Source organism: Struthio camelus, chromosome 3 (genome assembly GCF_040807025.1).
Source record: "Struthio camelus isolate bStrCam1 chromosome 3, bStrCam1.hap1, whole genome shotgun sequence".
NCBI classification, from domain to species: domain Eukaryota; kingdom Metazoa; phylum Chordata; class Aves; order Struthioniformes; family Struthionidae; genus Struthio; species Struthio camelus.
In genome coordinates, this window is record NC_090944.1 from 115,890,421 (window position 1) to 115,906,352 (window position 15,932).

Consider the following 15,932-nt stretch of genomic DNA (forward strand, 5'->3'; position numbering starts at 1 on the left):
CATATTTTATGCCCAGTAACTACATACAATAGCAATTCACGTACTGCATACTACAGTGGTCATTAGAAGTTTGATTCACACAACCATTTATCCTGAAAAATTTTTTATGGTATCCTTAAGAACATTGAAAGTTATTTTCAAATTAAAAAAAAAAAAAGCTCTAGAATAGCACCAACCATTATTCATCTCTAATTCACCTATTTTTATCTAAAATACAAATAAAATTAAAAACAAAAAAAGCACCAAGAAATACTACCTTAAGGACTGCAGGATGTCTAAAGGTTTAAAATTAGTGGAAAAAATGCAACTCATTCTTAACATAGAGAATTAAACTGTATTTTTAATAATGGGAGCACTGCTATATATTTTTGTATAAGGAAACAAACTGCTTGTGAAACAAATTGAAACCTGATGGATTTGCAGCCTTATCTCTCTCCAAACAAACCACATATAGCTTCTGCAGAACAGTCAGTATTACCTACTCCCAGCTTGGTCACCCAAAGCCTTCACTCCATTCCTGCTGTACAGAATATAAAGTCTGTGTACACCTTAGTAGAATTTTCAAAATACTTTGCAATTTCCAGAAGAGTAGTCAAGACAGCATTGGTAAAACTGTATTTTTGGTATTCCCTGAAATTAAAATCCTGGCTTAGATGAGGTTACATGTCTTGTGCTCCCAAACAGCTGTTAGCCTGCAAGTCTAAATCTGGAGATACTCAAGGAAGCTGCCTGAATTCATATTCAGGAAGGAAGGAAAGTCTTTGTTAAGAAACAACGTAAGTGGGGAGAAGCTAGGGGCAGCTGGGAAATATCCCCATTTCCCAAGGAGCTGAAGTTATTGCAACAAAGAGCTTTCAAATCAACACAAACCAGTCTACATTCCAGTAGCCGTGGCCCAGGAGAACAAGAGGCAAACACCACAGCAGCACTTCTGGATGCAGCGCAGTAAGTTATTTACATCAAAGAACCCCAAGGCTGTAAGTTCAGCAGCAATATCAGAACGGTCTGCAATCATAGCAGACGCTAAATGATGAACCAGTTGCCAAGGGAGCTATGCTTATTTTTTCCAAGAACAGTTCTCTAAACAGACTCTCAGAAAACACGTTGCAGTCTGTATAATGTGTTTATTTCTGCTGTTTGTTGGCAGCACAGCAACAACTACATGGACAGACCCCATCCTCCTAAGTATTTTCATCATATAAATGCATTTAGTAGACAAGAAGTTCTAGTATGTGCAGTTGATGCAAACTCCCTTCTGCCTTTTTAGGACTGACAAACTACTCAATGATTAAGAAGTGATGACTTCAAGTAGGATGTCAAAGTGATTTGTTAAATAAAGAGGCTTCCTTGCTTTCCTAAACTCTTACTAAACTTGAGGTATATACCCCATTTAAAACCCCATATTTAGTAACATATACACAGAGTGTGTACACAGTAAATATTTTCCTCCCCATTTTAAAGTCTCAGGTTCTTGGCTTTTAACATAAATTTTAAAGTATTCAAAAACTTGAGCAGAAAATAAAAGGATTTCACAAATTGGAAAGGACAAGTTTTCTCTTGATAGTCAAACAGTTATGATGTAAAGCGGTCTCATTAAATCATAAGTACTTTAACCTTTTCTTGAAAGAACTAGAAGATTTAAAGATTTATAAAGAAATTTTGCCTAAACTAGGAAATGACTCATATTTGACATGTACTGAAATGATAATGCTGATTTCAGTAGGCACTCTAAGAGCATTTTGCTCTCAGGAGAGTAATTCAGTCATGGTTACCTCTTTGCATTTAGATTTTAAACTTACTTTATAAAGCTTTTAATGTGCTACTGTCTGCCAAAACATGGCAGAGTTACACAGACATGATCAGGCAAAATACAGGCTAGTAAAAAGATTATTTTTATAATTGTGGACACTAAATATGAAACAAATACATCAGTTTGACATGTTCTCAAAGAATCTCCTATTTCAGCAGTCTTGGATGTATCTGAAAATTCATGTTTCAATTCCGCTCTTCTTAATTGGCTAAATACATTCTGAAGTATCAATGGGAAAGGGAGAGACCCTTAACAGTGAATATTAGAAAGAAAATACACAATAGAGCTGCTGTTACTAAGTGGCACAGATCTGATTTTAGCATCACTACGCAGAGATAATGAGGTACGCAACCAGCCTTCATTATGCATTGCTATGCTTTCAAATGTTTTGATTTCTTGAAATTGGTGCCTTAAAAATGAACTTTTAAGTGCACATCAGTTTCTTTTAATTTAAGGTGATATGTATTTTTTACCCCACTGTGTGCCTTAAATTAGTGTTTTGGTTAATAAACGCCTCAAAGATACAATGATAAATACTCGTAAGTCAAGATCAAACACAGAATGATCCTAAAACTTTCAGAAGCCTGAAGAACGTGATCCTTACCTACTGAAATCAACTAGAATAGTGCCAGTAATTTAAAATAAAAACAAAAACAAACAAACACAGTTTATGGACTGTTAGGCAGCCTATTAAAAAACCCTATCAGAAATTACAAAACAAACCATAAGCAATGGAAAATAAAGCTAGCATACATCATTAGAGAAAAATAATTGGTGAGTAGAAAAAACGGTTAAAATTCACTTTTGTTACAAATTCACTTCAACTTACCTCAGCAGAACTGTTCAAGGATGACTTTTCTCAAACGTTTATTAGGTATAAAGAGCAAAGAAATGGATAACCAATAGCTCTGTCAGCAATATACCACATATTAAGAAGGCTGCATAAACCACTTAAAAGTAGGAAGTTACTTTCAGATTGGTACAGTAAGACCGAGCAGATGTCCCAAGGAGCTTTTTCCAATCCATTCCAAGACTATTAGTGACTCATGTCCAATATCCTGCTGAGAGTGGTCGTTTCAGTAATGTTGCAGGAAAAGAAAAAATATATATATCCCATAATACTCCTACATAAGAACAAGATGTGGTAGGAAATTCCTTCTTCTCCTACAGGATGCACTGTATCACATTATCTTTCCTATGAAAGTTACTGAGCTCCTTTTAAATTTAATTTTCTTATCCCCACTACTCTGATCAGAATGCTTTTTAAGAAACAGACTGCCCTGGTAGAACCATCTCATAATTTCTATCTCAAATAGCTCCTTTTCTGTCCTGGTGTTTACCCTACAACATATTCAGAGAAGGAAACTGTACGTCCTCCTATTCTTCAGTATAGTTAACTCCCAAAAGAAGATTCTCCTACTTACCACCTGTAAGGCTTGTATAAAGCCTTTCATTGCCATTGTAAGCCTAGCAACTCTGTTCTATTTTATGTTCTTTAAACATGAATGTCTGCAATTGTACACAACATTCCACACGAAATCTCAGACTTTAGTGCAACAGCAACCATACTTTACTCTCACTACCGGAAATGCCTCTCCTGATGTATTCCCTTAATACACGCCTTTTTCAAGGCCACATCATGCTAGTAGCTCATCATCAACACCTGGCCCACTATTTCAGTCACTTTCTGATGAATAGGTACTTAGCAAATGTTTTTGTTACTGATTTCAACCTTTATGACTTTGCATTTTGTAATACCAAGTTTTATTTCATGTCTGTTACCCTCATCCTTTCAGTCATTCCAGTCTTCCTGCATGACATTTCAGTGGTCCCCTCTCCAATGACACCTCTCCACATTCTGTTATCAGCTAGTTTTATCAGTACACTCGTAATATTTCTGCCAAGATCATTAACGAAAATATAATAAGGCTGGTCCAAAGACTAATGCTAGAGAAATTAACTTCTAATCTTTTTTCAGGGATTACAAGCAAGATCCTTTCAGCAGTATCCATTGCCACCTCTCCCCATGTGCACCTCCTATGACCCTACAACTTCTCATGAGGTGTCATATCAACGCTTTACTGAAGCCCAGATAGAGGAAATCTAACACATTCACTTTGCCTGAAAATCGGTTTTCTGCTCAAGAAAAGAAAGAAGAAAAAAAAAAAAAAAGCTAAGATGTTAGCTTCTTAGCTAACATGAGCTATCTTTGGTAAATCTATGTTGCATTTTTTTTCCTTTTTTCATTTGCTTCCACTTCTTGATCTGTTCCTTCAAATGTATACTCTAAATTCTCATATGCCAGTGTGTTGAGACAAATAGGTCTGTAGTTGCCAAGAACGTTTTTCCCTCCTCTTCCTAAATGTAAGCACTATAATACCACCTCTGATTTGCTAGATTCATATAAAATACCTCATTTTACATACCAGTTATTTCAGAATATTTGGACAAAGACAATCCAGTTTCATCAGCATGTACACAATAAGTTTCTTAATTCGTATTTCTTCCACTTTATGATTGCTGCTGTTTACATTGCTGCTGTTTACATATTTTCATTTCTAATATACAGCTTGTTTTTGCTCCATGACTGTGATTATCTTTATTGAAAACAGAAGTATTTATTTATTTTGGGGACCTTACTTAAACCATCCTTAATCTCAAGCACATCTTCACTCCACAGGGCCTTGTCTTCTTCTATAAAGCTTCTTAAGAACCTTTTTACCATTTAATAGTCATTGCAAAGTCTAATTCAGCTTGACATCTTTACAGTTTTATTTCTATTCCTACATAGCATTCTCTGCAAATTTGCTCTCCTGCTCCCCACTGCTTGTAGACTGCCATTTCTAATTGCAAATGTGCTTATTCATCTGGTTAGGCGTGGGTACTATTTCTCCAATTTTTTTCCCTTGTTAAGAGCAGAGATTCCTCTTAAATTTATCATTTTTATTTTAAAGACGTTTCAGGCCTTTCCTCCATTCAGTCTCTGGGCTCCTCAGTTCACTTTGTTTTATTATGTTAGTCCTACCTGTTTGTCCTTTTTGAAACCCAAGAGCATAGTGACAGAACCATTTTTGTTTATTCTTCTATTTCAACTGAATCAAGTTGTGAATACTTAGGTGAATATTATTTTTAAGATTGACATCTCTAATAATGCCTTCATCACTTAATAAAGCCGATCTCCAGACTGTCTACTTCAGTGACTAGTTGATGAAGAAACCTGTCACCCAGAATTTACAGGAATGTTCAGGCCTGCTCCTGTTGGTAGAACTTTAATTTCCCAGCTATAAACAGGAGAATAAGTTTCTGTAATGACACAGTTCTTAGCAGTTCTTCTTTCTAATAAATTACATATCGAAATCCAAACCTGAGGATTTAAATTGCCAGATTACCTCAGCAGAATTCATTTACTAACCTTCTCCTCACCTACCTCAGCTCACTTTTGGAATTTTATTCGAAAGAAATTCTTCTTGATCCATGCTGTCCTTTCTCTTCCCCTTCTCTCTTATTTAATTACTATTTGGTGCTATTCCACCATTTCATTTTTATCATTCCTGAATAGTTCATATGCTCTTATACCTGAATTCCAAACATACCTGGTGTCCTACCGTAGTAATGCTCTCTCTGTAAGCTGCTGCACATCTCCCACCAGGACTTCAAGCTCCTCTGACATGTTGCCCATCACACGGCATTTATGTGCAAATATTTCAGTTTTTCCTTCCAATTACAGAAATATCATTCTTTGCAAGCTCCCAGCTCTTACCGATTGCTTGACTTTCGGTCTCATATTAAGCATATCTGTGTTCAGAGAGCGGCTTGGACTCTAGCTCCTGGGTAGAGAAGCCTCTCTCACAGTCCAGCTGCATCATGCATACACACACTCTTTCCAAAACGCAACAAAAAAAACATAAAAATTCACCAGTCTCCCACGAACACTGTTACCAAGATCAAATCCCATAGTCTCCTTTGGTTGTTATTCTAGTTGTCAGCACAGCATTTAAAGCCTTTTGCCTCAAATCCCACTTCCTCAGTTGCAGCTGATTCAGAAGCAGGAACCAGCCCCACACAGTAACGGTGCTCTCACTCTCAGCCAGCCAATCTGCCCTTGTTCAGCATGTGTCCTGTCACAAACGAGAGGCATAAATTCCCTGGTAGCCAAACAACAAGTACTGCTTCTTCCTTAGGGATGGGTCCCAGTACGTACCCCTATTTCCTAACCATATTAGTTAGACCTAGTAGCATTTGCTGAACACTCGGCTTTTTAAACTTTTGTCCTGAATCAGACTCATCTAAATTAGGCATACTTGTTACCAGGCCCACAGGGCCCACAGTTGCTGAGCAACAAGAGATTACACCTGTAACCTTTCCTCTTCCTCTCCCCCAACCAAAGACACCCCAGAGCAACCAAACGAGCCTCAAAGTAGGCAGTCACACTGTCTACCTAGTAAACGTGCAATACTGTGCATAGCACTGAATAATACTTCGTAATACTCTAGAGTATTTGATCAAGTTTACATCCAATAAAATTGACAAGATACCTATTTTGATCCACTGTTGTCATCTACATTTCTTACAAAGACCTACATCACCACAGAATTTAAGAGAACAGCTACACTGCTTAAAAGTTTAGGAGCCTCGGGGAAAACAAGGACCTGCTCGTAGATCTGCTCGATCTACGAACCTTCAGCTACTAGAACACACACATGTATATTGAAGGTCAGAGGTATTATTTATATTATCTACAGTATCATGACTACACATGAGCTTGCAGCATTTAATGTTTCTAACTTCAATTTTTGGGAAATCAAATTCTGCCAGTCAATAGGTTAGATGCCTATACATTTGACATGAAGGAAAAACATTTTCCTAAGAAGATAAAGAGAAATTACCACATATATCTTCAGTTACCACCTGAAGATTCATTTAAAAGAATCTGAAGAGCCTGTGCTTACTGTGGTTCATGCATGGAGAAGACCATGTCTTTATGTGAAACGCTGTTTAGCATAGCAGTATCCCATCCTATCACTCGTCCCCTGAAATTCAGATTCACAGGCTTTTAGGTTTTCTGCAACTCCAATATGGCATTGTTGCCATTTTTTCCACGTATACAAGTTTCATTAATTGTATGAAAATATCCCTTCCACATTTTCATCTGTCTTACTAGGAGTATTATTTAGGTCTCCCTCAAAACAACATTCACAAACTTTGTTTTCTTTTAGTCCAAAAATCCTATCAACCAACCTCTCAAATAAGCCTGAACAGATTTTTGACATCAGTACAGTGTCATAGAGCTCTAGGAAGACCCTAAATAAAAAGAATGCCAAACAACATTCTCTTGACACCTGCCAAATTCTGTATATTATCTAAAAAGATGTTGAATCTACTCTTAGTTTAGTTAAACTTGTGATACATTGTACTTGTGACTATCTTAATTTAACAGCCACTGAATTCAGTCCTAGGGCTTGTCTTTGCTAGAATGTAAGGATATACCTATAACAAACAGTGATACAGAACTGGGATTTCTAATCCTTTACAGGTAGTAGAGGCAGTTTTGCATCAACAGAAAAGCATAGATGTTCTACATGATCTCACTTACCTGGAAAAGCTAGAAGTACTAATAAGCACACCTATTAATCCACTCTGCCACAGCTAGGCCTGCTGCCTTTACCCTTTATCTCACCTATAACTCACATAAGGATTTCTACTCCACAGCACAGTACAGAGACATACCACACCCAGCCTGGTCATTGCCTGGGGAGAAGGCTGGTTAGTCATAGAGGTCAAAAAATCACTAACTCAGAACAAGTTCAGCTGCTCCGTAGTTTTGGTTGTGAACTCCAGGGTCTCCCACTGCCTTTAACGAAATTTACTAATGCCTATAAAACTGCATAGTGCTTTAATCTTCAGAATGCTTTTTAAACAGCTTAAGGAAACGCCTGTGTTTGAAGGAAGGACAAAGCTTCAAACTATAAAGTTCTGGAAACCATCCTATCACCATCAAATATTACTATTGTCTGAAGACACATCCACTGTCATATGAATGTTACTTTTGCCTGATTTTGTTCAATCCCTCTCATACCATCATTTTTCATTTATTTCTCCATTTATAAAACATGCTCTTGGACACCTGCTAAAACTTTGCCCAAAAAGATTTTTTTAAAACTTTGCCTGAAGTTTGATAGCCAAACCTAGTTCTAAATGGAAAATGTGGCAGCCACCATCATTTTTAATGGAAAGCTGAATCCTACAGTACTACAGATCACAGAATGTGAAGTTCTGTCCTGATCTCAGAAACTTGGAAAAGGTATTAAATCTGTAGTCTCTCTAAGACTCTAGAAACTACACTTCTTTTCTGCTACTACTTTTCTGTGTTGGACAACTTTCCCCAAAGAAATGGACTGAATTCTAGGGAGTGCTTGGGGGTTCTCTGTAATATGAATTAAGATGTGTGTATTTAAATCCAGCCCCTTCACTCTTCACTTTGCTATCCTAGGCTTTAGCAGTTTCTGAGATTAGTTTAAAAAAAAAAAAAAGTGGCTGACAGCAATAGCACTAACATAGCGCCCTTGGAGCATCTGCAGTGTAAAGTTCATTAGCTCTACCTTTAAGGTCACTCTCTTAATCCAACAGCCAAAATCTTATTCACACTACCATGATGTTATCCTGGAAAAAAGAAACGGCAAAAAATTCAAAACGTCAGCTTAAATGCTTCTTATGAGTGACAAGACTAGCACTAAAAATCCAAATCACAGTCAATACCTTTTAGCAGGTTTCAAGAAAGCAGGAAAACTATTCTTTGTGCTGTAAACCAAACAAAATTTAATGGACCAGATAAAGAAAATGGAGGAAAGAGAAGATAAACATTTCAGTACCTGATAATTAGAGCTTTTAGTTATTAGCTGAACCTGACTTACAAACCGAATTTACTAGAGTGTCTGCTGGGAATTATTAAGACAAGCAAATAACCAAATGTCCTTACTGTCTGCTGTATTTGTTTACTAATTTTTGTATATACAGTTTAAAATTTAACAAACTCAATTTTGCTTTATCCTCAGTGGATCTTTATATACTTATTAAAAAGTTATGTCAACAAAAGATTTTTTGAACATAGGAATTGTCTTTACAATTCTGAATGGTATTTTTAAAATAAGAGGTAATAGCTTTGTAACTTACTAGCTTAATTGATCCTGCAAAACTGTTACACTAATTATATGCACTGTAAGAAGCATTCATAACAAAATGGGTCACACTTCTACAAGATAAGTACATTTGTGTGTACAGATGACGATGGCATTCTCCTTTTTTAAGGAAACATCTTGGAGACCCAAGACTTATTAACGTCAGAAAAAGCAGATTTTCTTCACCTCAAGTAACAGCATTCTTAGCACTGAGAGTTTTCAGTCTTGCTTGTTAAGCTGAATGTGTGCACAGCATTTATTTCCAGTGCTAAATTAGCAACTGCCTCAAAATTGGCTCCCAAATTAAGATCCTTACCTACAAGACTCAGAGTTATCAGCTACACCACCCAATTTACCCTTTCTCGTACAGGTATTTATATAGTTATTTTATTCTCTCACAAATGCTGTGGTTCAACAAATATTAAATTCTTTTTATTTTACTCACCTGCACACTAAGATGAATCCATTTCTTCACAAGAATTCTCCCCAATGTCATTACTTTTATTGGTGGCTGCAAACCATTTACTGTGCAATAATAAAACACGGTTTCTTTCTCAGAGATTGTGAGTTTGAACACAGTCTGCCCATCAATAGCCTTTTCTATCACACACCTTTGAAAATAACCAAGAAAAACAACATAAGGTTAGAGACACACATATATACACATTCTTGCCAAGGTGCTATCCTGTAAAGTGATGCCAACCAGAATAGATTAAAATACACACTAAATATACAGCTCTTGAGAAGATGCCCACTGACAGTGAAAGTCACAGGATATACTAAGCATAAAGGATTTTAACAAACATTTTCTTCTCCTCTGATATATATATATATATATATATTTTTTTTTTTTTTTTAAAATACATTCACGCCCATTTCACTTCCTTTTTCAGGGTTCCATGACAGAAAACAGGTTGGCTGTGTGGCTGTTAAAGCTAATATTTAAGCTTCTGCCTCATTAAGTTCTCTGCTGCACTTTTCTTACAAAGCTGCACAACATAGTGCATCCTGTTGAGACACTTACACTTTTCTTGTTCCAAAGACGCAAGTGTAATACATCCATGAAAGCACTATGAATGACATTTTCTGGAAATAAATCTTCTATTTTTCCACCTAACCAATCCAGCTAAGGTAGCAACAACACAAGCTTTCCCTATACTCTCCCTCTGACACAGCCTTTCTCTAACCTAATGGAACCAGAGCTAGGCATGAGGGCTTATCCAGCTATCCAACTGGTCACCACAATACCAACACACCTCAGAAAGCAAAGGCTATATATGCTTGTCAAACAGCTACGTATTTTATTTACTAATGCCATCATAAGTATAATAACAACAAAAAAACTGCATTCCAGTTTCAGCTGCTTGAGAAATCCAGTCCCACCTTACATATGAAAAGCCAAATATTGTAATAGCTACACCAGAGTAAATTAATGCATTACTAAATCAGGAGAGAAAAGTGTATAAAATTCATTTGAGAATAGGATTTACTTAGATGTATTTCAGAAAAACTTATTGCTGATAAACTTCTGTGCCTTTCTTCAGTCCTCACTAACATGCATTTACAAAAGAAAAGATTCAGAAAGGCTGTTCTCTGATACTGCCTTTATTCAGTGATTTACATTTAAATCCAAGAGAAAATTAAATTCATTTTGATGTTACAATTTTAGTCTGTTGAAATGTTGTCAGTAAAACAACTTGCAAAATGCAGACTATTTGCCGATCCTTCCTAAAAACATATTTCTTAATATATTGTTGATTCGTCTTTTCAATATATTGTTTGCTTGTAAACATGCTAGTTTTGCTAGATAATAAATATGAGGGAAGGCTCAGCTAAGCAGCAAAATATTTAGGAACTGGATTTAGCCAGTTCCTGGATAAACAATAATTGGATAATCCGTTTTTTGTTTATTTTACTTATCTAAAAAAAACATCCCCACTTTTTCTTTTTATCCTCATAGGTGTCATGACTTTAAGAAAGGAAGTGACCTTGATGTACATCACTTTGGAAACAACAAATGTGAATTATGACCTAATATTGGAAGAGAAAAAGCAAGAACAGTAGAAAACAGAGAGGAAGAAAGAATTTTAAAAAATGATGCTAACAGATGTGAAACAGGCATAAGCATTACTTCTGACTAGGAGTACTAGAAACCACTGTTCTTTGTGAAGTTTTCAACTTCTGGTATCCTGCTACACCACAGAGGCAATCCCTGACTGCAATTCACGAAGGTGGGGTAAAAAGGAGAACAAGCAAACCAAACAAATCCACTTCTTAACTTTCAAAAATTAAAATATTCTGCAGAGTCTAATGTGGATGCACTGCTGATCCCACACATTAACTGGGAACCATGACTTTTTAGTGAACTGCCCTGTTTAGGGAGAGTAGGCTTTCATGGTAGTGGCAAAAATAATTTTACTTAATCTAATCATGCAATAAATTGAGTATAGAGCAATGCAGTACAGATATGACACAGCAAATTCATGCGATATAAGAAATGAAATTCAGGCAACTGGTAATTATGCAAATATGGAATAAAAAAGTAAACACATAAGAAATAACAGGTATTTAAAAACTAAGATAAACGTCATCTCAAAAAAAGGCTAATAGGGAATTAATCTATTTGGAGGAAAAATCTTATGCAACTTAAATGGCTTCAGCAAGTAAATTTCAAGTATAGGTTGGAACACCCACAAATGGGAATATTGGCATGAACAGAAGTTTAAAAAATCAGATGCATGATATCTTAAAGCAATTCCCCCCCTTCAGTCTAATCAGCAGCATATAGTATCTGAATTTATATAAAGTAAATAAAATTAAAATAATACATCTAGTGCCTGCTTCACAATCAGGCCATTCCATCTGACCCTTTTATGCATAGGAAGCCCCAGCTCATTTCATTCTCACTTCCAATACTTTCTGGTCATCTAACTTCCAGCTAGCCCAATTCATGCTAAACTGGTATAAGCTGCCTGTAATGATTACTCATAGAGGCTAAACTTCTACTCATGTTCTTATCCTAGTCTATTTCCAGTAGTTACCTGGTACTTCCTACATTATACTAAATTCTATGCATAGGTTTACTGAAAGCATGCTGATTAACTGATGAGCGTGCAGCATGACAGGAAACATGGGGAAAGAACAATTCAGGGAGAAGAGCTTTGCTCACTTACTGCACTTCTGCCTAAAGGGAAATAAATTTAAAGACTGAACTTACAAATGTGTATTCTCACTATTCCCTTGCTTTTCTTCAGGACTTCCCAACGTAACAACTTAAAAGTAGACCGATAAATATTTATACTGTACATCTTAGAACAACACTGGAGCTCCAAAATAAATAAACCCTAATATGACTCGACTTCCTTTTCTATGAAAGCGTATTCTTTCCCAGCTTCACATAAGAAATCTTAATATATGGAAGCGATGAAGAAAATCAGAGGACTTAGCAAATGAAGTATCTTGTTAAATTTTCAACTATGCTACTTGTAAAACAAGCAGCAGGTTCTGGCCCATCTTCCTCACGTTGTCAGATTGCGGCACAAAGACTTTGTTCAAACGGGTCCAAGTTCAGCAAAGTCCCTCTGCTGTGATATGCGGTTCAAAAGGTGTCTCTCGCAAATGACTTCAAGCAAAATACAGGAAACCATCACAGACTTTAAAATATATCTTACTGCTTCTACCAACCTGAAGGACTCACTAAACCAATACAATAAAAGAAAAATATATAATTATCTTAACATGCTGTTAGGCCATTTCTCTTTTGTAGGATGCCTTCTGAATCAAGTTTCACTTGCTATTTGCGAGGCACTGAGCGGCTGACTAGCTTTCTGTAGATATCTCCACACCATCTGTGGCTATACTGCCAAAAACACCTTGAATCTCTGGATGAACTAACTATGCAATATGGTGTGCAATACACCTACTTACAGTACACCAGGCTCCTCCGCATGCTCCTGATGATGCAACAAACTTTTTTCCCAAGTTCTTTCTGCTTAGTTTAATCAGCGGTTATCTGTCAACTAACATGTACTCATACATACTGATCCCCTCTTGTCAGATTCTCAGCTTTTCTGTCTTCTAATCAAGAGTACTAGGTACCCATAACTCTTTTTTCTGTTCTGTTGTAGCTCAGTAACTTCCCCAAAACTGGTATCCTGTATTCCTTCTGTGAAGAAAGAAAAATTTACATGGACAGTGGAACACTGGACAGCAGAATAAAAAATCTGGACAAAAGCGTATCATCGGGTCCTCTGGACAGATTGCTGTCCAACTTCAGTATTTCAGGACTGGGCTGTACCACTGTCATTTCTACACGTTGAGTAGCAGCAATCTCTCACACAGCAGGAAAAGGAAGTGATCTACAAAAATTAAATAAAACATCCAGATTTTAAAGTGATCTATAAAACCCAGTGAACAAGAATATGTACACTGTGTGCATAATAACACAGTAATAACAGGATGATAATGTTTTACGCAATTCCATGGGAAATCAGACCTCAGCAGGTCTCACTCAACATATCATTGCAATAGCTTGCCTGGAAATTAGCAGGACTTTTCTGCTTCAAGTTAGACATACGCTCTGTTAACAGTAATCTGATACGCATCCACGCACACAAACTCATGATGGAAGACAACCCCAGGAACGGACTCTCTGATGTTCAACATTCAAACATTATATAGAAAATGCTGTCTGTAAAATACACTAGGCTCCAGAAACTCCCTCACACATACCTTCAGCTGAGCTGATTTAACTTAAGCTCAAACTAAAGTCACTTTTGCCAGGTAGATCTCACATTTATTCTCCCTCAATGACCACAACAATTTCAATAGTGTAAAGATTATAGCTAGATTGATTTTTTTTAAATGCAATTATTCATGCATTTGGCAGATTATAATTTTACACGCTCCTATTATTTCTAGTGATTTTCACCCACCTAGACAGAAAGTTAGTATTTCAGAGTAGCATGCAAAACAGGTATCAAGAATGATACACAGAGTACATCTTTATTTTCATTCTCAGACTAAGTTAAGAGCACATGTACAAAAATATTTGTGATGTATGTTCTGAAGGAATGTACTATACTTTGTGTGTGCTTCACTTTAAAGAGGATCTGTATAACCAGGGGAAGGAAGAGGAGGCAGCTGTGCAATTTTATGATAGAGGAATTAAACTTTTGTGCAGGATCTGTCACATTTTTTCTGAAAACAGGCTTTTCATTAGTCGGGCACAGTCGAGCTGAAAGGCCACTTACAACAAAGTCATATTTGCTAAATACGTGACATGTAGACAACCAAGGGAGGAAGCATGCTTAGTTATGTCTATTTGGTGAAATATTTGTGTGAAATTGCACAAACACTTTGAATAATGGAGAATTTTCTTGCAGTATGAGCGTGTGTGCTCTAATTTGCCAACATTCCACAGATCTTCCAGAAAAACTAAGAAGATTGCCCCTTTATAGCATGAAAATATTCATCTTGGGAGATTTGGGGATTTTGTGTACTTTTTTTTTTTTTTTTTTTTTTAAAGGAGTAAACTCATGTTAGGGGTTCCTAAAATTTTAAATCACTTTTCCATCATGCAAACAGCAACAGCATAAATCCTTGACATGTTTTTCCAGCGGCTTTTAGAAGCAAAAATATGAATTAGAACACAAATTTAGGTTGTAAAGGATAGACATGCATGTCGTGGATGAACAGTTCCACTGAAAGTAAAGGGACTATCATCTGCGTCAGCACTACAGAAACTGATCCTACTTGTACGGACACTTGTGAAGACCCCAACCTAAATACAGCTTTAAAACGTCATAGTTTCTCACTGTACCTTTTTAAAATTTTAAATAGCTTGCTAATAATGACTGACTACAACGATCAATTTTTCTAAGAGCATCAGGAAAGTAAACACCTGCAATACTACTTACATTACACCTTCTTGCTCAGGTTTCAACCATACAGTTAACGTAAATGAAACTGCAAGCCTCAGTGAACGGGGAGTAGAGAAGCAGTCCTTGCGATTACGAAAAATAAAACTTGAAGCGTTGCTGAAGGACCCTGGATGCAAGTCCCTTTTGTCTTCTGTGATACAGGTACCTAGGCCTTCTGAAAGAAGCAGCTTGTAGGAAGAAGGTGAAGACCTGTATGGACATTCCTGAATACAGAACCTCTGGGTGCAGGACATAATACTTTCAACAGCAACTGAGCTATGACAGAAAGTACTTCGGTCTGACAGCCCACAAGTGGCTTGAGTTGGCACAACTGACACATTCTTGAAAGCTCCCACATTTTCTAGCCTAGGGAAATGCCCCTGAGAGCTGACCAAAAGAAAGGAGTCATAGTAAGTTAAGATTAAGGTTTCAATAGCATGAAACAAGAAACGACACCTTAAGGAAAGAGCCCGGTAATTCATGTTTACAAAAAAGCTCTTCCTGATTAAAGCATCCGTAAATAAATAATGATGTCCATGTTGGTAGCAATATCCTCAGGTGGTACGCTTTAAGAGATTATGCAGTGTTTCCATCTTCAAAACATCAATTGCAAAGATTCAGTCATAGAGGACATCTACATCTTCCGGTCAATGAAACACAGGTAGCTGACAGCTGGTATCTGCAAACCACACAAAACAGACACAGTCCATAGGAGGAAGGCACCATTTCTCACAAACAGAGCTGACGTACTGCTGGGATCCTAAGGCAAAATTCTTCCCTCGCCTTTATGTCAACAGGCCAAATCTTTATAAACTTTAGCTAGCTAAGGCCAAGAGATCGCTCTGAGGAAGGTCAATGGGACTGGGCCTGCTTGAAGTTGTACGCACCCACAGCAAAGCAGAATTTAACCCAGATCTAGTGTGGCACACAAAGTACATGCTCGGCTTTGTACTTTAAAGTAATAAAGACAGTGCACATGCACAACATGATAGTAAGCTACAGCAAGCAACTTCGGTTTCAGATGCC

The 15,932-nt window shown here is 36.9% G+C and overlaps 1 protein-coding gene across 1 annotated transcript in view; it reads right to left on the minus strand.

Moving 5' to 3' along the window:
• The window catches only part of USH2A (usherin), a 401,466-nt gene extending 386,006 nt beyond the window's left edge, over positions 1-15,460 (minus strand). The window contains exons 1-2 of the mRNA XM_068939839.1: positions 14,904-15,460; positions 9,431-9,596 (exon numbers count right to left, since the gene is read on the minus strand). Coding sequence (XP_068795940.1) covers positions 9,431-9,596; positions 14,904-15,388 — 651 coding nt within the window. The 5' untranslated portion in view covers positions 15,389-15,460. The remainder of the gene's footprint in view (positions 1-9,430; positions 9,597-14,903) is intronic.
• Positions 15,461-15,932: the final 472 nt, after the last annotated feature.